This window comes from Rousettus aegyptiacus, unplaced genomic scaffold (genome assembly GCF_014176215.1).
Source record: "Rousettus aegyptiacus isolate mRouAeg1 unplaced genomic scaffold, mRouAeg1.p scaffold_m13_p_11, whole genome shotgun sequence".
Classification (NCBI taxonomy): Eukaryota; Metazoa; Chordata; class Mammalia; order Chiroptera; family Pteropodidae; genus Rousettus; species Rousettus aegyptiacus.
Window position 1 is genome coordinate 72,435,022 of NW_023416286.1, and position 23,814 is coordinate 72,458,835.

The 23,814-nt window shown below is 36.3% G+C and overlaps 1 protein-coding gene across 11 annotated transcripts in view; it reads left to right on the forward strand.

Annotated features, from left to right (window-relative positions):
- The first annotated feature begins 656 nt into the window (after positions 1-656).
- MYCBP2 (MYC binding protein 2) overlaps positions 657-23,814 on the forward strand; it is a 232,740-nt gene continuing 209,582 nt past the window's right edge. For 5 of the 11 annotated variants that reach the window (XM_016149321.2, XM_016149322.2, XM_016149327.2 and 2 more), the window contains exon 1: positions 680-1,258. In XM_016149321.2, coding sequence (XP_016004807.1) covers positions 957-1,258 — 302 coding nt within the window. In that variant the 5' untranslated portion in view covers positions 680-956. Of the gene's footprint in view, positions 1,259-23,814 lie in introns of all 11 variants that reach the window. The other 6 variants (XM_016149323.2, XM_016149332.2, XM_016149328.2 and 3 more) reach the window with 2 other exon arrangements.

Consider the following 23,814-nt stretch of genomic DNA (forward strand, 5'->3'; position numbering starts at 1 on the left):
GAATATTTAAGAAAAGTATTATTGGGTTAAGATTTGGCTCTGATGTAAATGTTGAGAACAAGAATTTAGGAACGACTCTGGCTTGTGAATACTTTCATCTCCATGAATTCTATCTGCACAGAAAAAAAAATGCACTAAATTACTACCTGTCCTTTGTAAGTAAAAGCTGTTTTAAACAGACTTAAATCCTAATAACACACAAAAAAACCCAAAAAACAAAAACAAAAACAAAATAAGATCACCGAAGGGACGTCCCTGCCTTGAATTCTGAATTAACCAGCAGCACTGGTTAACCGTTCTCGCCAAATCTTCCTGTTGGCAGCAGCACACACGTGGGGGAAAACTAGCAGGAGTAAGTTCATCCTCCGGCGGTGGGTACAGTCCCTCTTTCTTTCACGTTCCGGCTCTCCCACCTGAAGGGAATCCATTACCTGAAGCGGAATGCCCGTGTTGACAGCCAGCCTAGCACTTTCCTTACTCTTCCTCAAGCTGTTAGTAAAATCCGAAGTGGATTTATTTCAGATTCCGTACGGCACAGCCGCCCCACACCCAAAGCCCCGAAGCCGAGGGAGTGGTGGCGGAGAGGGGGTGGGGACGGAGCGGGGCCGCCGTTACTGAGCATGTGCGAGGAGTGGCGCATGCCCAGTGCGGCCGGCAGCTTCCCATTGCGGGTAGCCCCGGCGGTGGCAGCGGTGGCGGCGGCTGCAGCGGCGGCACCGCCTACTCCTTACACTCGCGAGGTGGCGGGGTTAGATGAGCGGCCCTAATAGCGGCGAGGGCGGTGCGGGGGGGAGGAGGAAGAGGAGGAGAAGGAGGAGAAGGTCGCTGTCTTTGTAGTCTCCCTGCTGTGGGAGCGAGAGGCCACCGCCGGAGCCGTCGTCGTTGGAAAAGGGCTGTGTGTGTGCGCGCGCGTGTCTGCCTGCCCGGCCCGCGGGGACGAGGTAGCGGTGGCGAGGATGATGATGTGCGCAGCGACTGCCTCCCCCGCCGCCGCCTCCTCGGGGCCCGGCGGAGACGGATTCTTCCCAGCCGCCACCATCTCTTCCTCCCCGGCGCCGGGGGCGCTGTTCATACCGGTTCCCGAGGGCTCCGTGGCTGCTGCGGGGCTGGGGCTGGGGCTGCCGGCCGCGGACTCTCGGGGTCACTACCAGCTGCTGCTGTCAGGCCGGGCCCTGGCCGACCGCTACCGGAGGATTTACACGGCTGCGCTCAGTGACAGGGACCAGGGGGGCAGCAGCGCTGGACACTCGGCCTCCAGGTGCGTCTCCGGGTGTCCTTCCTTGCGCCACATGCAGCATGTGCTTGCGTGTGCGTGTGCGTGTGTGTGTGTGTGTGCGTGTGCGTGTGTGTGTGTGTACACATACGTATTTACTGAGCTGTCTTTGAGCAAGCGCTTGATGCTGGGTGGTAGAAGCACTTGAGCTAGGTGGGTGCGGTGGCAGCAGTTTCTGCTCTAGGTATGTGCGTCTGTCTTTGTAGCGGGGGGTCAGCGTGGATGGGAGGGTAGTGTGTGATAGAAGAGGTGATGGTGCGGGTCGTTTATGACTCGTGTGTGTATTGTTGAGGAAGGAGGAGGGATGGGGTAAGGGTAACAACGAGGAGAATTTTCAAGAGTGATGAGGGAAGTGGCGTTTCCAGCGTCTCTGCCGCAATGGTATTTACACGTATTTCTCACCCCTCACTCCCCATGACATTCCATTCTCCCCTTTCCACCTCACTTAAAAAAAAACAAAAAAAACCTGCTTTGCAATTAGGGGAGCAATGGTACAGGTTAAGGGTAGTGTCTCATACATATATATGTGTGTGTGTGTCTATATATAAAGAGGCACACATAATGAAAACTCGTTAGTCTGTCAGATAAGTTATGGGGTTTCAATTTACGAGAATTATACCAAAGGGATGCAGATGGAGATTATGTAGATATGAAAGGTGTCTGATACAGATTTTTGAGTTAAACTTTGATAACTGGATACTTTAGTCTTCTGGAAATGTGGTTTCAGCTGCTCGTGCTCTGAAGTCCCATCAGCCGTTTCCCTTCATCATGTGTTTTATTTCCTCTGTCAGTTATAGGCTTTAGAGTAGAGGGGCTTTTGTGAGAAAAGGAGGAACACGGAAGAACTTCAAAATATGACAGCTAGTATAGTGTTTAACTGCCACCAACTAGAAAATTTGAGTAGCTCCTAGATCTCTTCCTAGGCTCACTGAACCTTCAGCTTCCTTGATGTAGGAGATGTTAAATCACTTTCATTTTCTTTTTCTTAACATATGGGTGTCTTTTTGCTTAGGGCTCTTCTGTGTGTGTGTGTGTGTGTGTGTGTGTGTGTGTGTGTTTTGGTTATTTTTTTCATGCCTTTACATGCCACACACCCTGAAGGATGGTGACTGACTCGTTTCACCAGCTTGGCTTTAACAGTGGTAATTAGGAGTTGGCATCATCTTTTTTCTCATAGCTTTTTGCAATACATGAGAAAATGGAGAAAGCATAGTAGGATTTTGTTACATATTACAGCATTTACTGTATTTATTGGATGTACAGTTCATTATTCAATAACCAGGTGTTATTTTCAACCATTATGAAAGGGAGTAGGCTTTAATTTAAGCCAGGTATTTGGAATTATACCAGTATGTATTGTGGCTCTTATCTATTGCAGAGAGTTGTAAAGGTGGAGCTTTGTTCACATTTTTTCTGGATAAAAGTCTTCTCATGTCTGTAATTGTTTACAAGATTAGGCACATGAATAGTTTTATCATATGGATATAAATATGTGTAATTACCTTTTGCTGTCTAGGCCCAAGGCCACAATGGCACAAGTCGGTTTTTTGCTCATGTTTTTTTAAAATAGCACGAAACCTCATTAGACAGTTTGCTCTGATCATTAGGTATAATTTTGAGCCATAAGTCTCTAAATGATGGCACTGTAGGTACATCTTTACAAAGCCCTCTCAAAGAATTTGTATTTACTTTGTATGTTGTTTCCAGACTTATGCAATCAATAATTTGTGACTGGTATATTCGATTTTAACTTTTTACTACTATACTTTTGTAATAATACAATTTCTGTGGATCTAGAATTAACAGTTTTAGACAAAAGTGATATAGATTAACCACATGTAAAATTTATGAATGATTTTTAATTTTGGAGCCACTTTTTGTACAAGCTGTCAATTAAAATTAATGAAGAATTAGTTCAGGTATTTCAAGAAGTACTCAAGAAAACCAGCCTTAGTTGTACAATATTGCCTTCTATTGCTTCTTCAGAATATTATTTATTATTATTCACGTTATTTTTCCTAAGTCTTAGCTTGCAACTCTTCTTTATAAGACTATGCTTAAGAATTCAATCACATTTTTTATTAAATATGGGGAAAGTGGATCTGGGATTTAGGTTCTGAATGAATGATATTATTTATATAGGGGCATTAGTTGAGTTAAAGCAGCAGATTAGATCTTTCAGAGATAGAATTGAGCAAGAATAAAAGATGAAGCTCTAGTAAGCATCACATTTAAAAGTATGAGAGAAAGAGGACTATGAAGGAAGCTGAAAAAAGACAAAACTGTTAAGAAGAGAACCATGAGGTAGTAGCCCATCTGGTCCTAAGAAAGTGGATGATTGAAAGTCATCAGCAGTGTTAAATGCTGATGAAAGTGAGAACACTTTCCAGGTCACTGATGACTTTTGAGGAAGTGGTCACAGTAGAGAGATGTGGGGGAGAAGTCAGTGAGAGATGTTGAGGGAATGGGGAGACGCAGGGTTGAGGGAAGGATATTCAAGTATGGGAGGGTAGGTAGGAAACATTTAGCAAGTGGAGGGAAATTAAAGATGTGAGAGGGAGATAAATGATGGGGGAGAGGTCAAGGGAGATCTCAGGGACTGTTTTAAGATGACAGGTGGAGAGGGAGGTTAGCTTTGGAAAAAGTTAGGAACTGTTCTTTAATATAGAAGGGGAGGAGGTAAGTATTTGTAAACATAAAGACTAGAAGTTTATTGAGGGTAGGAATTAAATCCTATTTATTTTGGTAATCCTATATCTAGCATAATATTTGCATCCATTCTGTAAATATCAAGTGTCTGCTGCAAGCCAGGGACTGTTTTAGGTGCAGAAGATGTAGCAGTGAGCAAGTTAGACATGGTCTCCATTCTCTTGGAACTTCCACTCTAGTGGGGAGAAATAAACAGCTGATAATATCAGGTAGCATTAAGTAGCTATGAAGAAAATAAAACCAATTTCATGTCATAGGCAATTTGTAGTGGGACGAGGCTGTTTTAGGTAGGGTAGGCAGGACAGGTCTTTTTGAGAGTTGACATTTAAGTTGAATTGTAATAAGGCAGATCTAGAGGAAGAGTCTTTTAGGAAATTGTAAAGGCTCTGAGATGAGAACAACTTTGTTGTGTTCAAGGAACAAATACAAGGTGAATTATCAGTCAGTGTTGAATGAATTAATTACCATGGATTATGTTTTAGGCATACAGTAGAGAAGTTGAGAGATGCAAGCCTAATGGAGTTAATGACTAATGGCATTTCAGTGAAGTGGTTCAAATCTTGGACTCTGAAGTTCCACTGGTTTTAAATCTTGATTCTGCCACTCTTTAGCTCTGTAACCTTCGGTGCCTCAGTTTTTTTATTTTTATTTTTCAAAATTGAGATATAATTGACATATAACATTATATTAGTTTCAAATATGCAACATAATAATTTTATTTTTGTATATACCTTGAAATGATCATCACAATAAGTCTGGTTAACATTCATCACAACACAGTTACAAAGTATTTTTCTCATGATAACTTTTAAGATTTATTCTCAGCCCTTTCAAATGTATAATACTGTATTATTATAGTCACCATGCTGTACATTTCATCCCCATGACTTATTTATTTTATAACTGGAAACTTGTGCCTTTTGATCATCTTTATCCATTTTGCCTAATGCCCACCCCCCTCCTCTAGCAACTGCCAGTTTGTTCTCTGTATGTATGAATTTGTGTTTTGTTTTTTAGATTTCACATATAATTGAAGTCATATGGTATTTGTTTTTCTCTGTCTGAATTATTTCACTTAGCATCATGCCCTCACGATCTATCTGTGGTGTTGCAGATGGCAAGATTTGTTTTTTTGTGGCTGAATAATACTCCATTGTGTATATATGTGTATGTATGTGTATACATACACATACATACACACTACATTTTCTTTATCCAGTCATCCATTGGATAATGCAACCAAAGTTGCTTCCATATCTTTGCAGTTGTCATACTGCAAACCTGGGGTGGGTGGTGCAGATGGCTTTTTGAGTTAGTATTTCATTTCCTTTGGAGAAATACCCAGAATTGGAGTTGCTGGATCATGTAGTGGTTCTATTTTTAGTTTTTTGAGAACCCTCCAATTTACATTCCCACCAGCAGTGCACAAGGGTTTCCTTTTCTCCACCATCTCACCAACACTCCTTATCGCTTTGTCTTTTTTGATAATAGCCATTCTACCAGATGTAAAGTGATATCTCATTATGGTTTTGATTTGCATTTTCCTGATGATTAGTGATGTTGAACACCTTTTCATGCGCCTGTATATCTTGTTTGGAATTCTTTAATTGGATTGTATTGGTGGTGGTGTTGAGTCTACGAGTATTTATATATATGTATATTAGCTCTTTATCAGATGTATAATTTGCAAATATTTTCTCCCATTCATTTTGTCGATGGTTTCCTTTGTTGTGCAGAAGCTTTTGAGTTTGTCGTAGTCCCACTTGTTTATTTTGCTTTCGTTTATGCCTCAGTTTTCTTATATGTATAATGGAGATAATAATGAGGACTGTTTTTGTAGGTTAAATGTATCTAAATATGTCAAGTGTTTGGTACATTAAGTGCTATTAAATATTAGTTATGGATTTCTGCTGAGAATGAGGGGTCAGATGGAGTTTGCAGACTTAAAGAGAAGGCAAGGATCATGTCTCGCTTTTATTTTTGCACGCAATGATTGTCAGATGTGGGGATAACTATTTCATTTATTCAGTGACTGAATAAACATATTTTTTGTAAGAATGAAACAGTCAAAATTGGAACATTACTTGAGGAAAGGGATTGGACAGGAAATGAGCAAAGGAATGTTTGATCATTTCTCTTTGTGAATGACAATATAACATTGCACTTGGAAAGAACCATATATAGCCCAGTGGCTAAATCTTCTCTCGAGGCAGACTGCCTTAGTTCAAATTCCAGTTCTACTTCTTTGTTGTTGTTGTTAATTGGGCAAGTTAATTAGTATTTTATTTCTTTAGTTATAATCTCATTGGATTATTGAAGGGACATTGTACCTGCTGTATATGTTAAATACTCATTAAAGTTAGCTGTTGCTGTTCTGTTATTATGATGATGATGTTGATGATGATTAAAAGCACATATTTAAAATTCCAATCATGATATTGTAAATTTTTCCACTAGAAAGAGAAATGGAAAAAACTGCTAGTTGAGTTGATTCAAAGTTGAAGAGTGATTGAGGGTTAAAGAAGAAAAGAAAGTGAAGGTTTTTGGTGACATTGATTGACAATGTGATAAGAAGGAAAGTGACGCCAGAACAGAACTGAAGGGTAGGAGGTAACGAGTCAGGATACCGGGGCTGGAGTGGTAGAGCAGTGTTAGTAGAAATAACAGGAGATTGTAGTTAAAAAGTGGGAATTGCTTGTCTTCTGCAGTCTAAACCCACTTAGTTCTTTCAGCTGTTTTATCTCTTTGTTGTTAAAAATGATATTTGAGCCCATCCTTCAGATGCATGGGATTTGGGTTGTAAGAGGTTAAGTAGTCAATTGATCCAACAGAGAATCAGGGATCACTACTTGGTGCTAACCTTTGGCGCTATAAAAATTTATAAGACAGAGTTTTAACACTTCCGTTTATTGTCAGGATGGGGGTAAAAAATACAAAGGCAGGTACTGATAACAGTGTTAAATGAAATCACTGCAGAGCCTGTTATGACAAAGGGGTGGCGTTGTGGGCTGGCAAAAAAGCGTGATCAAGTAGTGAGTAAGAAAGTGCAGTTTGTGTGTAAGTAATGGTAAGAATTCTGTTAGAGCTAGGATGTAGGTGTTATGTAGAGTAGTGGGGGCTTTGGCCAGAGGGTAGGGAAGCTTGAACAGCAAGATAAGAATTAGTTTTTATTCACTAGACATTGATGGTTTTGAGCTATGAAGAGACATTATTGTAGGAGTGTTTTAGAGTGATGTGGGATCGAATCCGTGTACATATATCTATATTTGTAGATAGGTAGTAATTTGCTTCACATAGCTATAACATCTGTGGAATCCTATGTGAACACATGTTAAGGCAAAAACTGCCCTCTGGGAATATTGGTGGGTAGAAACCTGAAATGAATTAGTCTCTTCCTCAAGATAAAACCTTGCCTTTGGGCTTAAAAAGAAAATAAAAATGTTAATTTAAAAATACTTTTACATTTTAAGGTATTTGTTTAAAAATCAACAGAATAGTCTCACTTTTTAATTCAAAAAATAGAATAAATATCCAGGTTTTTAGAAGAGGGGTCAGATTAATCAAGGTTTATATGTATGTAATAAATTCACTCATCTTAAAGTGTTCATTTGAAGGGCATTAGAACCATCACCACAGTCAAGTATAGAACATTTACATCATTCCAAAAAGTTTCTTCAATTAATTCCCTTGCCCTACTCCTAGCCACTGGCTACCACAGATCAGTTTTCTGTCACTGATACTTTACCTTTTCTAGAATGTCTTATAAATCTTGCTTCTAAAGGACAGGACCTCACTAGATATTGTTTATCTCTATGTCTTCCCACCTCATATTTCCTGTAAATGGAAGTTAGGTTTTAAAGCCTCATTAGGTGTTGGTTAAAAATTTTAAGCAGTCATATTTTGTATATACTCCTGAGTACTGACCGCATCTTGCATCCTATCCAGAGGTTGGCTGAGGCCATCCAGAGTTTTCAGATTGTCTCACTGTTTAATAATGCTCAGTCTAGTTACTTGGATAAGATGGTACCCAAGTGTTACCCATTAGATCTCTTTTCTGTAAATTTCCTTTTGCAATATGCAAGTAATCATGGGTAATAACTTGCACACTGTGTACATATTTTACCTAATGGTTTTAGCATCCTTTAATAATCCTTATCTGAGTCAATTTCATTAGGGTTTTCAAAATGCTGACTTTCATAATTCTGTTATTCTATATTTATTAGCTGGTGCTCTTCTGCAAAGAAGAGTTTTCCCTGATCAACTGGTGATGAACTGTAGTTACTCTTAAGAAAGCAGGGTAAATTCTTAATTCTCATCATTAGCCAAATTGGTGTAATAGTCCAATAGTGGTATGGCAGGTGCTGTGGTTCACCACCCAGATCCCTATGTTCAGGTACAAGTTCCCCTTACTGTTGTAAATATTGGCCGCTAAACTTATTGCCACTGAGTCCTTCTCCAGGCATTGCTTTGAGCCAACGAAGCTGCTTCCCTAAGAGTCATGCTTCTTTCTGTGCCAGCCTGCATCCAGTGCCTAGACTGTGTGGGACTATAAATACCTGGTCCTTGGCCTCTAAGCAGGGCAACTTTGAAGATCCATCCCAACTTCAGAGCTCCCTTTGCAATTTGACTCCTTTCTCTGTTCAGTCTTACTTTCTTCACTCTCCTCCATTGTTGATTCAAGAGGGCATTCATTCTTCAATAAACTTCTGGTGTGCAAATCACCATTTCAGAGTCTATTTCCTGAGGAATCTTATCCAAGATAATTGTACTAGGAGTGGTCTTTGTTCCATTGGAGAATTTGTGCTTCCATCCTTGTAGCTCTGAGCACCAGGAATTAAAAAGTCCTTGTTCTGAGAAGGGAATCATTTCCAACAGAAGACCCTACAAGAGTCCTTTTACACTTTACACTGCTACTGCTGAGACTTGGCACTTCTTTTCCAAGGACAGGAATCACCATTTTGACAGGGCTAATGTACCTAATTATCTGATAGAGTTAGGGCAGCTGCTCCACAGTGGATCATGGTGGTTTGGTGCATAGAAGATATATACTAGGTGTCTCTTGGTGCTTCCTTGTTCAATTTCGGTGGCAAATGGACATGGAAAAGGTCTGACAACCACCTTTTGAGATCAGCCACCTCGATCAGCAGAAATGCTAGCAGAGGTGAAGGGAATCCAGAATGGCTAGCAGAGAAGAGGTTGTGACTAAGTTTTGGCCTTGAAACTATCTGAAGTCAGTGTAGGTTGAGGGAACTGTAGCTTGTCCTGCTTTACTTCCTCTGGAAAGTTTCTCCAGGAAATGAAACTAACTAGAATTCTGGAGGAGCTTTATTTGAAGCAAGTGAATCCTAATAGTATGATATAATTGGTGGACTATAGTGAATGCTGTGGATTAATTGTAATAATTGTTTTGTAGATTCTTTGGGATGTTCTGTGTAATATTCTTTCTGACCTCCAGATTAACCTCCCCCTCCCTCACACATATTCTCCCCACCTTTATTTTAATTACAAGAATTTCTATAGCAGTGCTGAATAGAAGCGAAAGTTGTGTCCTTCCTTGTTCCTAATCTTGGGGAAACATTTACAAATTTGTCTTTCAGTCTTTCAGTATTAAATATGACATTAGCTGTAAGTGTTTTGATGGCCTTCACCAATTGAGAAAGTTAGAAGTTCTTTACTATTCCTGCTTTGCTGATAGTTTTTTCATAAAAATGCATTGAATTTTGTCAAGTGCATTTTTTGCGTTTTTTGAAATGATCGTATATAAAGAGAATAAAAGAAAATAAATTAATTTCTGAATGTTGTCAGCCTTGCATTTCCTGTGGTAAAACCTCTTTTGTGGTATATTGTTATATTTGATTTGCTAATATTTTCGGGTGTATTTTCATGAGAGATATTGGTCTGTAAATTTTTTTTTGGTAATGTCTTTGTCAGGTTTTAGTATTACAGTTATCCTTGTTTTATAAAACAAGTTGGACAGTAATCCCTTCTTCTGTATTTTTTAAAAATTTTCATGAGATTGGTCTTATTTTTTCTTGAATATTTGATAGAATTGGCCGGGGACACCATCTGGTCCTGGAATTGCCTTTTAGGAAAACTTTTGACAGATTCAGTTTCTTTAATAGATATGAGGATATTCAAATTTTTTGTTATTTCTCATATCAATTTTGGTAACTTGTATTTTTGGGAGGAGGAGGGGAGAGAGTTTTGCCCATTTCATCATATCATTTAAATTGTTGAAATTTTTGGCATCAGGTTGTTCATAACAGTCTTTTCTTGTCCTTTAATATCTGTGGGATCTGTGCTGATAATTTGTTTCATTCCCTATGTTGGGGTTTTCTCTTTTTCATCTGCCTAGCTAAAAGTTTGTCAGCTTATTAATTTAAGGAGCCAACTTTTGGCTTTGTTTAATTTCTCTTATCTATTTCTTTTTATTTTGTTGTTTCTTTCTCTCATAATTTACTACTTCTACCTACTTTGAGTTAGCTTTGCTATTTTTTCTAGTTTCTTAAGGTAGAATATGAGGTCATTGATTTCAGATTTTCCTTCTAACATAAGTATTTAAAGCTATGAATTTTTTTTTTTTATCTAAGCATTACTTTATTTATATCCCACAATTTTTTTTTTTTTTTTTTTTGGTGCCAAAACCTGGGATGCATCTCACAAAGTTTGATACTCTATTTTTCCTTTATTATTTATCTTAAAATATTTTCTTTTTAAAATTTCAGCTTTGATCTATGCATTATTTAGAAAATTATTTAACCTTCAGATATTTGAGGTTTTCTTATACATATATATTATTGTGATTACTTTATAAAGCACATTTTGTATGATTTATCTTTTAAAATTTAGTGAAGTTTGTTTCATCTTCCCACAGTATGGTCTGCCTTGGTGACTACCATTTTACACTTGAACAGAATGTGTGTTTTGCCATTTTTGCATGTAGAGTTCTGTAAATATCAATAGTTATAGCTGGTTGTTACTATTATTTGGCTCTTTTATGTCTGTACTAATTTTTTGTGTGGGTCTATCAGTTGCTGGGAGAGAGGTATTAAAAATATTCCACTCTAACTGTGGATTTGTATTTGTCCTTTTGATTTTGTCAGTTTTGCTTCTTGGACTTTGTGACTCTGCTGTTAGGTACACATACATTTATAACTATTAAAATGTTCTGGTGCTTGCTTTGGCAGCACATATACTAAAACATACTGGTGTTTTTTTCTTTTAATTTGATATGACACATCTCTCTTTGATCTGCAGTAATAATCTTTGTCTTAAACTTATTTTGTCTGATGTCAAAATGACCTCTCCAGCCCTCTTATGCTTATACTGTTGGCAGGGTAAGTTTTTCCCATCTGTTTATTTTAGATCTTTCCTCATTTTTAAATTTAAAGTTTCTCTCCTTTGGGCAGCATGTGGAAGATTTTGCTTTTTTTGTTGTTGATTTTTTAATACACTTTGTCAATCTTTGCCTTTTGTTTGGAGAGTTTAGACCATTAATATTTAATGTAATTAATTAATATTGTTGACTTCGGGTCTACCATTCTATTGTCTTCTGTTTCCCTCTCTCTCTTTTTTTTTTTTTTTTTGTTCATCTCTTCTTGTTCTGCCCTCTTTTGGATTATATTTTAGTATTACACTTTAATATGTCTGTTGGCCTTTTTAGCTTTATCTTTTTGTTTCTAATGCTCTAAAGATTACATAATTTATATACATAACTTTTTACAGCCTACTTAGAGTTACTGTTGTACTTTTTCATTTAAAGTAAAGAAACCCTCCAATCATACAGATTGTTTTTTCCTTCTTCTACCTCCCCTTTCCTCCAGACTTTATGTTATAGTTGTCAAATGTGTTATGGCTGCATACTTTGAAAAACTCAGCATGTAGTATTATAGTTTTTGCTGTCAACATCATATATAATTTAAAGAAAAAGGAAAAAAGTAGTATTTTATGTTTACTTACATATTTATTATTTCTGTTGTTCTTCATTCCTGAAGATGCTACATTTCTTTTCAGCCTAAAGTACTCACTTTAGCATTTTTTGTAAAGCAGTTTTCTGAGGATAAACTGTTTTTCTTCATCTGAGAATGTCTTTATTTTACTTTCATTCTTAAAGGCTATTTCAAGTGGACATAGAATTCTGAGTGACACTTGCGTTTCTTTTTAGCATTTTAATGATGTTCCACTGTCTTTTCACCATTATGATCTCTGATGAGTAACTTGGTAATTTGAATCTGATTCCCTTCTATTTATGTCATTTTTCTCTGTCTGCTTTCACAATATTTTCTTTGTGTTTTTTTGGTTTTCAACAGTTTGATTTGATGTGTCTAGTCATTATTTTCTTCTAGTTTATCCTCTTCAGAGAATGCTCATCTTCTTGAATCTGGAAATTTGTCTTTTACCAAATTTGCAATGCTTTCTGTCATTGTCTTAAAATATTCCTAGTTTCTTTCCTTTTCCCTTCCAAGATTTCAGTGACAATTATGGTAAAACTTGAGATTGTCTCATAAGTCTCTGGCTGTTGATTTTACCTTTTGTCAAACTTTTCTCTCTTTGTTCTTCAGATTGGATGAATTTTATTGACCCATTTTCAAGTTCACAGACTTTTTTCTCTCTCATCTTCATTCTTTTATTTAGATCAAGTGATTTTTATTTATTTCACATATTGTATTGTTCAGTTTCAAAATTTATATTTGATTCTTTTTAAAAATAATTTCTTTTTGTCTTCTGAGAACTTTTTTTCATTCATTCAAGTGTGTTTGTCTTTACTTTATAGAGCTTTCTTATAGTAGTTGCTTTAAGGGTATTGTTGGATAATTACACCATCTGGATCATCTCAGGGTTGGAACCTATTTTTTTTTTCTTTTTCTTTGAAATTAATCACATTTTTTCTTTCTTATTGTGAGACTTTTGAATTGTATCTTGGACAACGTGAATGTTATATTGGGCGTTTATAATTATATTCATAATTATCTGGAGAATGCTGGTCTTTGTTGTTTCTTTTAGCAGACTCTCAACACATTTAAGTTCAGCTGGCACCTTTGGTCTTGCCTTTTGTGGGTGGTAGTTGAAAATCTCAGTTCAATTCTCAGCGCCTTTGCTGTGTTGGTGTGGGTCTTTCCCATACCTGTGTAGCCCCAGAGTAAGCTCAAGACTTGTTGGTTAATAGACAGAATCAGGGAATCTTTTTTTCTCTCTCTCTCCTTTCCAGGATTTCCTCTATTTTCTCCAGCGGCAGGGGCTCTTTTCCCCAATACCTGTGGCCAGAAAAATGGGGTTTCTCTTAGAGTTTTGATTTCTGAGTTGTTGCTCTGTATGCAGTGATTGCTTCCTGGCCTTAGGGCAAAGCTGTTTGAGAAAGGGGGAAAAAAAGGAAAGCAACTGGGAAAACTCACTCTCTTTGGGGTCACTTTTCTAAATTTGACTTCCATCTACAACCTGCTTTTGTTTGCATTTCAGAGTCCTCCAGTAATTCTTTTTATCTTTCTGTCTTTCTGTCTTGCTTGATTTCTCTTTTTTTTTCTTTTTGTATTTTGTCCACATTTTGTCCACAGTTTTTAGTTATAAACAGCAGGAAAGATAGGCTGTATTTGGGTTTATGCCATTGTCCTGGAACCAAAATTCCTTCTTTGGCTGCTTTAAAGATTTTTCTCTTTATCTTTGATTTTTAGTAATTTGACTGTACCCTACCTAAATATGTTGTGTGTGCATGTGTGTGTGTGTGTATCCTGTGTTTGGTATTCATTGAACTTCTTAGATTATGTGATACGAATTTTTGTTTAATTTGGCACATTTTAGCCATTATTTCCTCAAATATTATTTCAAACTCAGTCTCCCTTATTTCCTTTTGGGAATCCAGTTATTACACATATGAGTCTGCCTGATATGGATGAAAGGTCAGCAAATTTATTCTGTAAAGGGCCAGATAGTAAATACTTTAGGCCTTTCAGGCACTATGGTCTCTGTTGCAACTAGTCAAATCTATTGTTACAGCTTGAAAGCTGCTATAGACAACATGTAAACAGATGAGCATGGCTGTGTTCCGATATTTACAAAAATAGGTGGCAGGCTAGATTTGGACTACAGGCTGTAGTTTGCCGACTCCTGAGGTAGACAGTGATATTTGCTGGAGCTACATTGTGAGTTTAAGGGTAAAAACCTAAGAATTGCAAAACACAAAGATTGGCAATAACCAAAGTGTGGGGAACTGGGTGAAAGAGAATAAAAGTATAGAAGAGATTAGAAAGCTATATTAGGATCAGGTTATTATGGTCCAGGTATTGCTTTAGTTGAGAACAGTAGTGACTGTTAAACTTGCAATTAATAAAAATATCTCTGGTAACATCGGAGAGGATAAAGAGGCTCAGATTCCCAAAGCAGGCCTACCATTAAAGAAACATCTTGCAGTAGTTCTGACATGTGATAATGAATCTGGGGAAAAGGCAATAGGAACAGATGAAATAGAATGGATTTGAGAGACATTTTGCTGTTAGAAGTGAAGGAAGATTGTTAGGTGTAATAGGAAGAGCTAGTTTCTCAAGAGTCCATTCCTGGTACCCTTCTCTTTAAATATTCTTTCTTAGTTATTTCTGTCAGTCCCGTGATTTCAATTATTACGTGAATGTTTTTAATTCCCTGGTCTGTGGTTTAAAGCTAAAACCTTTCCCTTAACCTTTAGACTTGTATTTTGAAAAATGTACTGGCAGTCTCTCCATTCTGTCTCAAATACATTATGTTCAGTATATTCAAAGCCTCCTGGTGAATATACTGTCACTTACAAACTACCTCTTTTTCTGTACATCAGCTAAACAGCAGTCTGAGACATCATCTTGAAATTAGCATTACGGGATCATAATGAAATAACACCCACTCACTCCCACCTTCCCCCCCACCCCCGGAAGGCAGGGAGAAATCACATTTCAGTGGGAAAGTGAATTGATGTTAGATGAAGAAAGGAGTAGAGTATTTAGAAGCTAGCGTTTAAAGGGAAAGAGGGACAGAGGAAGGAGACAAACAATGAATTTCTGTTTCAGATAAGAGATGCTCAGATGTTCTTAGTGTCCTTGTCATAGCCCTTTCGCATTCATCCCCATACTGCCAATTATATCTATGGCTTCCTGCCTGAGAGCTTTCTTACTGGCCAGAGACTTACTCTATGCAAGTCAAGTCAGAAACGCCTGAGTTAATACCTTCAGAAAGGTTTTCCACCAGTGATAGGTGAGGAGTTGGTGGATAAATACCTCATTTTTTCTCATCCTTCAGCTGAGATAAGTGAGCCATGTTCTGCACCATCTACCAGAGTTCTCCCGTAGGGTCATGTTGTAGTTGTCCATCTCGGGGTAACTGGCTTAGTAATGCACTCTTTCATGACTGCCATCTCTTCCCTATCTCTCTTCTGATTCTCTCTGCCATCGTTTTTCCTGGATCACCTCTCAAAGCAACTGTTTGTACTTGAATCCTTGAATCAAGTCTGCTTCTAGGGAATTCCAAACCAAGTGAGACATTTTACTTTAGCATGGTAATAATGAAATTTGTTTAGCATTCACTAAATACCTATCATAACTCTAAACGCCTTATAATCCAATGGGAGAGGTACTATTTTTGTCTTGTTTTACAAATGAGACAACTAAAAGACACAGAGGTTAAGTAACTTTCCCAAGATCACCGAGCTAATAAATGACAGAGCCTGCATTTGAACCTAGGCCATGTGTGTGTAAATTCTGCATTCTTAACCTAGTAGACTGAGGGAAAGGGCAGGAATAATGAACGAAAAACAAAAGAATGGGGATAATTAATGGAGTAAGGCCCTCACTGCGATCAGTTCAAGGTTGGTTAAGGAAAGTAAAGGGTGTCCCCATTTTAGCAGTTAAGTGCTGTGAGCCTTATGAGTGGGATTTGAAGTAGCTAGAAAGGTTTTATATTTTCATGAAAGATATAACTTTATTGTCAGAGAACATAGCTGGCTCTAGACCATCATTCTGATGATGTTTATGAACTCTCAATAGCAGTTATTCTTTAGGACTGTTAAAGTTTCTTGAAAACAAGGTTCTTATATTACCAATATAGAAATACAGAATATGAACAGATAACTCTGATAAGGAGTAATATATGTACTACAGGTTTAAAGGAGAGGAAAAGAAAGAAAATAAAGAAGACTGAAAAGGAATCATCATCAAAGGTGGAAGGAACACTGAAATAGGGTTCATTTAGAAGACAGGGAATTCAGTTGCCAACAAGAAAGATTGTGGTGTTGAGGAGTCTCATACAGTTGTAGGATTTTGGTTAGTGAGGGACCAAAAAATTTCGAGACCATTTTTCCTTGAGATTTAGTGATGAAGAGGAATAGAGAATCATTTACCTTTTTTCTCATTTGGAGGAGGCCAGCAGGACTCTCAGGTTAGAAGCCATAGGAAAAAAGAAAGATTTAAGAGTGAACAAAGAGAGGATGTAAGCGGCTGAGCCAAATCCTGAGGATGGCGAATGAGATGGGGTCCAGTGCATGAGAGGAAGGGTATGCTTGGATAAGGTAAGGGCTGTCTCTTTTGGGACGGGAGGAGTTGAAGGAGGCGGTTTCAGGGATGGAACAGGTCTCAGGGACATATTTTCAAACTTTTTTTTTATCTTGCTCTGCTGAATTCTAGATTTTTCCCTGACCTCTTCAATTCTCTGATTACCTGTGCTTAGTGTACTGTAAACACATCTGTTCTGTCTTTAGTTTCAGTTATTATATTTTTCATATCTAGAAGCTTGATTCATTTTTCACATGTGCTATATTACCCATGCCTACAGATATTTTAAAGGTAGTCTTTTATTTCTTTTGATTTGATAAGCAGAGTTGTGTCTGAAATCTGGGTGTCTTTCCGTTGTCTGTTTCTGTTAGTTCTCACCCATGGTGTCTTATCTTGGTTCTTTGTGTCCCTGGTCATTTGACTGCTAACTCCCATTACCCTTGTGGTGGCTTTTTGGAGCCTGGGATGAGTAGATTGTCTTCAGAAAGTTTTACAGTTGCTTCATTACTTGAGTTTTCCTCCTCTATTCAGGCTGTGTGTACCTGAGGGGATAAACTTTCATGAAGCACGGTCTAAATTCATAACTTTTCAGAGATTCTCCTCTCACTCTCTGCTCCCATCCTCTTCCCTACCCTCTTTTTCTTTTTCTTATACTGCTCTGCCCACTACCAAGGTAGCTTTATTTATATTTCTTACCTCCATGCTCTATCCGAAAGTGAAGACTTCCAAATAAGGTCAAGACGCTGAAGCTATATATAGGGAATCTGTTTTCATTTTTCCCTTGAAATGTTAAAAATCTCTTTTTTTGTTACTAATTATCAAGCTAGGTTAAGTAAATAAAAGTTTCTACTTAGTAATCAGACACTGTTTCTCCCTAATTTATGCAGTGATGCTTGAACACAATGATGAGAGTATCATTACATTAATTACATGGGAGAAATAAGTCTAGCTTCTATAGAAAAGCTTCAGTTACATTCAGTATTTTATAAATTAGTTGATTAAAACAATGGTGTTGTATGTGGTATTGATAATTCACTTATTAATTCCTTATTTGTGGGTTATTTTGCATTTTCCATAAATTGTTATTATACCTACAAATAAAAATACTTTTTCATTTCAACAATTATGACTTTTATTTTTTTTACTTGACTTACTGACTTTGAATACAGTATTAAATAGAAGCGGCGATGTGCTTTTTTCCTATACTTAGTGGAAGTATATAAATTTTTATCATTGAGTATAAAGTCAATTGTTAGCTGTAGGTTTTATTGTAGATCATCCTTATTAGATTTAGTAATTTTTTTTCTAGCTTACTGAGGCATATAATCACAAATCATGGAGTTTTATGAAATACTTTTTCTGCTTCTGTTGAAATGATCATATTTTCCCCCTTATTCTGGTGTTGTTTTGAATTACATCAATTGGATTTTATATTTTATCTGTTTCCTTTTTTTTATATGTTGCTGGACATTGAAATTATTTTTAGATCAGTGGCTTTTTCTCCTAGTTTTGAAAATTAAAATATAATTCACATACCATAAAATATACTTTTAAAAGTATACAACTCAGTGGTTTTTAGTATATTCACAAAATAGTGCAGCCAGAAGATTTTTCTTCACCACAGAAAATAAATCCCACACCCATTAGTAGTCACTTGTGACCGTGACCCTTTTCCTTTCCACTAGCTCCTAGCAACCACTTACCAGCTTTTTGTTTCCATCTGTATTTGTCTATCTGGACATTTCATATAAACTGGATTGCACAATTTGTGACCTTTGGAGACTTTTTGGTTTTACTTAGCATAATGATTTTGGAGTTCATCCATATTATAGCATATGTCTACTTCATTCATCTTTATGGCTGAATAATATTTCATGATATGAATGTACCACAGTTTGTTCATTCATCAATTGATGAACATTTGAGTCGTTTCTTCTTTTTGGCTCTCTAGTATTTTTGCGTCTATGTTCATAAGACCTATTGGCCTGAAATTTTCTTATTTTGAAATACTCTTTTCAGGTTTTGGTATCAGAATTATGTTAGCTTTAGAAAATGATTTGGGAAATGTTTCTTCTTTTTATGTTCATGGGAATAGTTAGTCTAAGATTGGTATTGTTTGAAAGAATGTACCAGCAAATTCTCTGTGTTTAGAAGAATTTACTGGCAAAAACATCTGAGTTTAGAGTTTTCTTTGTGGGAAGGTTTTGATTAAAGGCTCAACTTCTTTAACAGATATGTCTATTCAGATATTATATATTTTTTTCCAGTTTAGTGTTGGAAAGTTATGTTTTTCAAGGAATTTGTCCATCTTATTTAAGTTGTGAAATTTATGGGCCGATCTGTAGTGATATCCTCATTCTTATTTCTCATATGGGTAATTTGCAGTTTTATTTTTTTCCTGACCGATCTTGGTAGAGGTTGATTTCATTTATTAATCTTTTCGGAGAACCAGTTTTGGCTCCTTTATTTTCTCTGTTGAATATCTGCTCTCTATTTCATTGGTATCTACTCTTAATTTGCATTTATATTCTTAATATTTAATTTGCTGTTTTCTTTCTAAGTTGTAAATCTATATTATTTACTTTCAAATTTCCTTTTTCTTTATATGCACTTACGTATTTACAAAAAACTATAAATTTCCCCTAAGCACTACTTTGGCCACCTTCCATAAGTTTCGATATGTTATATTTCATTTTAATTTAATTAAAAATATTTTCTAATTTCCATTGTAACTTTGTGTAGCTCTTTGACACATAGTTTATTTTTCTTTGAACTCCTTTTTAGCATTATGAAATGCTCTGCTCATCTCATAATACTTTAAAAATTACTTTGTCATATATTGGTATAGCCACATCAATTTTTGGGGGGAGGCCGGTGAATATGTTCCAGATATAGCTTCTCTAGGCTTTTTACAGTTTAGTCTGTGTACTTTTATTTAAAAGTTTGAGATAACAATTATTAAAGGAAGACCTACCTTTTGTATTTCTTGGAGTGTTGGTATATTGACAATGAATTATGCCAGCTTTTGTGAGTCTAAAAATATCTCTATTTTTGTCTTCATTTTTAAAGGATAATTTTGATAGGTATATAATTCTAGGTTGCTACATTCCCTCCAACCCCAGCACTTTTCAATACCGAAAATGGAAGCAGTCAATCTTATTCTTTCGAGTGTATCTTTTTTCCTCTGGCTGTTTTTAAGATTTTGTCTTTATTCAGTTTTTCAACAATTTGACTATTTTTAGCATTTGGTGTTTTAGGTATGGTTTTCTTGTTGCATTGTCCTAGTTAAGAGTTCTCTGAGCTTCTTGACTCTCTGAGTTGATGTGTTTCCTCACTTTTGTAGAACAGTTATTTAAATTATCTCTTCACACTTTGCTATTGTCTCATCCTTTTTCTCTCTCTCTGTCTTGGATTACAAATACATGAATATGAGACCATTTGATGGCGTCCCACATCTTATTTTCGCTGTTTTGTTCATCTCATTCTTTTCTCTCTGCTTGAGTTTGGGTATTTTCTCTTGGCCTGTCAGCAAGTCCATGAATTATGTTTTCCTCTGGTCTCGTCTGTTCTTAAAATCATCTGACAAGGTCTTAATTTCAGATATTTATTTTTTAGAAAATCTACTTGGCTTAAAAAAAAAGATTTGGTTTAAAATCACATCATTTCATCCATTTTTTTTTTTCAATCATTGCATCTGTTTCAAGTCCTTGACTTCTAACTTCAATATTTGGGTTATCTCAAGTTTGCCTAATTGTCTGGTTTTCTCTTGATTATCTGTTACATTAATTTGCTTATTCGGATGTTTCTTATATGTTTATTGTGTACCTAATATTGTGTGTAAAAGAAAGTTATTTTCTTTCAGATTAAGTTATTTTATTCCAGAAAGGTTTGCTCTTTTCTGTGTTAGATTGGGTAAGATGTTGACTATCTCATTCTGATCAGGGATTAAGTAGACTTCTCCCTCCACTGCCAGTCTGCCTTTTAAACACTGAGAAACTATGGGAAATTGACCATGTTCTGTCCGCTTGGCCTCCCTGTCCTTCCTTAGTGCCCCATGACTAAGCAGATGTACCACTGGGGAAACTGGCCACATATTTGAGGCTTTTCTAGATTTCCAGTCATTCCAACCTATGTGGAGTAGTTTCTGATTTCCTTTAGTAGAATTCCTCTGTTTAAGCCAAGCTTAATATTCACTTGCATCTAAATTCTGTAGATACCCACATGGAAGAAAATGCCAGTGGTCTGGGCTCACTTTGGAAGTACTCATCCATCTCTGGATTTTAATTCATCTAGTTCTTAATTGCTTCCACAACTTTCTTATGTTAGTCTAGGTTTTGAAGGAAGAGCCACGGCTTGCTCCTGTCTACTATCTTACTGTAGGGAAGTGGACGTCAGAAGTTTATCTTTGCAAAAAGAAAAGGCAAACAACTTTAGAGTGCTTATTTGTGTAGGCATAGTAATGTTTTAGATAGTTTTATCTGTGTTGCATACTAATAGTTATATATTTTCTTTCTGATATGGCTCTGGACTAAGGCAACAAACTAGAGTCCACAGACCAAATTGGCACAATTTCTATTTTTGTATGGTCTGTGAACTAAGAATGGTTTTTACATTTTTTTAAAAGTTAAAAAAAAAAAATGAAAAAATTTTTGGCACATGAAAATTATATGAAATTCAAATTTGTGTCCAGTCATTTGTTTGTGTGTTTTGTCTATGGCTGCTTTTATGCTATAATGGTTGAGTAGTTGTAACAGAGATCATATGGCCTACAAAGTGTAAAATATTTACTGTCTGTTCCTTTAGAGGGGGAAAAAAAGGCCTATTCCTGCCTCAGACCATAGACTCAGGAATTTTTCATTTCTCATTACTAAAGAAAATTAAACAAAAGATTGAAAACCTTTTATTCCTGCAGTTCTTTGAATTTGGACTTATAACATCTTAGCATTTTAGAGTTAAAAAGAACCTGAGAGATAATCTCCTTAATCTTGTTATTTTACAAATGATGAAACAGATTCAGAGTGAGAGAGGTTTTTAAATTAAATTACGACTAATTTTTGTTTTGTTAGAAAACAGGCTCAGTAATAAGCTGCTAGAGAAACTAATGATCTATATCATGGAACAACTTGCAAAATTAATTTATTCTCATTGTGGAAATATTTGGTTTTCCTTAAACAGTGGTAGCTATTAAGAATATTTCTTCTTTAGGATTTTAAAGTAAATATTTTAAAATAAATATTTAAAACACATTAATAGTATTTGCCTTTCATTACCACCCATAATTCTTTTAAATCTCATGGGTAGTGGGTTTGTTTTCTTGAGTATGAAAAAACTAAAAATCTTACAGAATCAATTCCAGACATTCTTCATTAAGCTCCTATTTAATATAGGATTTAAAGTACTAAATCATCAGAAATTCCAATGTGAGTTGTTGATGTGTAAGACCTGTTTTTAGAATCTTTCTTTTATTTCATCTATTCATCCTCAGATATTTTGAAAAGTTTAATTTAGTTCTCAAATGCAGCCATATAATGAGATATTACTAACAAATAGCATTTTCATTTTCTAATGTTGACTATAAATTTTCTTTATATACTTCTAAATTTATTACTGGCTTTTTTTGGATAACCATCTACTTCTAAAACTAGCCAGATCAACAAAAAATTCAATAAAATCTGTAGGGATTTGAAGAAAGCTGATGCTTCAAGAATTGGTAGGTTCAGATTCATTTAAATTGTTATAACTAATTAGATCCCAAATCCATAGAAAGAAGTATTTTAGGAATGCATATAAAGTCGTTTGAACTTTAAAGACGTTTATTTAACAAAGCAGACAAAAGTATTGGTGTATACTTGTGAAAATTTAAGTCTGGGATGACTAGGCTTTAGGAAATTCATCTTAATTTGGATTTATATATTTCTCTGGTTTGTTTTTGAGTGAACCTTGATGTTTTTCTAAATTGTATAAATGGGCTAACCTTTTAGCAATTTCTCCAATTGCTCAAGTCACTGATTTTACTTAAGTAAATTTTAATATAAAGAGAGGTTGGTTTCCTAAACCATATATGAAAAATACTCATGCTTTTCATTAATTAGTTTGTTCATCTGATAGTCATCAGATGTGTCAGACACTGATTCAAGTACTGAAAGTACAGAGCTGAAATAGACATTTTTCGTGATCTCACATCACTCATAGTTGAATTGATTGTATAAGCAGGTGTATCTGTTCATGTGTAGCATTTGATAACTATTCACCACTCTCTTTACTTTTGTGGTATGCTATCCTGGGGAAATTGCATCCACCTACATGGTTTCCATTACTTCCTTTGCACCAAAATCTGCTAAAATAATCCTATAGCTAACTCCTTAATAGACGTTTCTGGCTAGATATCCTTTAATATATTGGTGTATCTGTGGATCTGTCCTTCATCTGCTTATTTCACTTTTTGAGTAAGGCCAAACTTGCTTCTTTTCTGCTCCTCTTCTCTCCTTCCTCCTACTTTCTCTTTTTCTCATGATAATATTGAGGACTTTGTTCCAGGCTTTTTTCTGGGCAAAGAGGCTAGAGCAGTGAACAAGAAAGACATGGCCTCTACACTCTTGGAGCATACAGCTTGGTGAGGAAATGATGCATTAAATAATCCCATATGTGATTAGTTGTAGATTACACATGAAACACAAATATACGATGAAATGCCAGTGTATTTTAGAGAAACTAACCCAGTCTGGACATTCCTGAGTAAGTGACACTTATACTGGAACCTCAAAGGTGAATAGTGGTAGCAGGAGAAGATGTGGGAGAGAATTCCAGGCAGAGGGAGAACCTTTGTGAAAGGCTCTAAAGGGCTTAGCAGATTCAGACAGTTGAAAGGATATACTTATGGTTGGAGGAGGATGAACAAGTGGAGATGGGTATAAAATGAGGCAGGAGAGACTGGCAGAGGTCAGATTTTGATAGAGGGTCTTTTAAACCATGTGAGTGCTTTTGGACTTCACATTGACGGAATCGAGACATTAATAGAGTTTTAAGTTGGGGAATTACCTACTCAAATTTGTGTTTTAAAAAGTTGACTTGGGTTCTTAAGTTAAGAATGGATTGAAGAGGGGCAGATGTAGATGTGCAGAAATGAATTAAGAAGCTTTTGCAGTGGTCCAGGCAGAAGGCGATGGTAATTTAGATACTATTGTAGCAGCAGTAGAGGTGATGTAGACAGATTGAAAAACTGTTTTCAAGGTATAACTGACAATATTTTGTGATTATTTGGTTATGGAATAAAGCTGAAGGACGTGTCAAGGACAAAATTTTCATATGCTTGTTCACATCTATCTT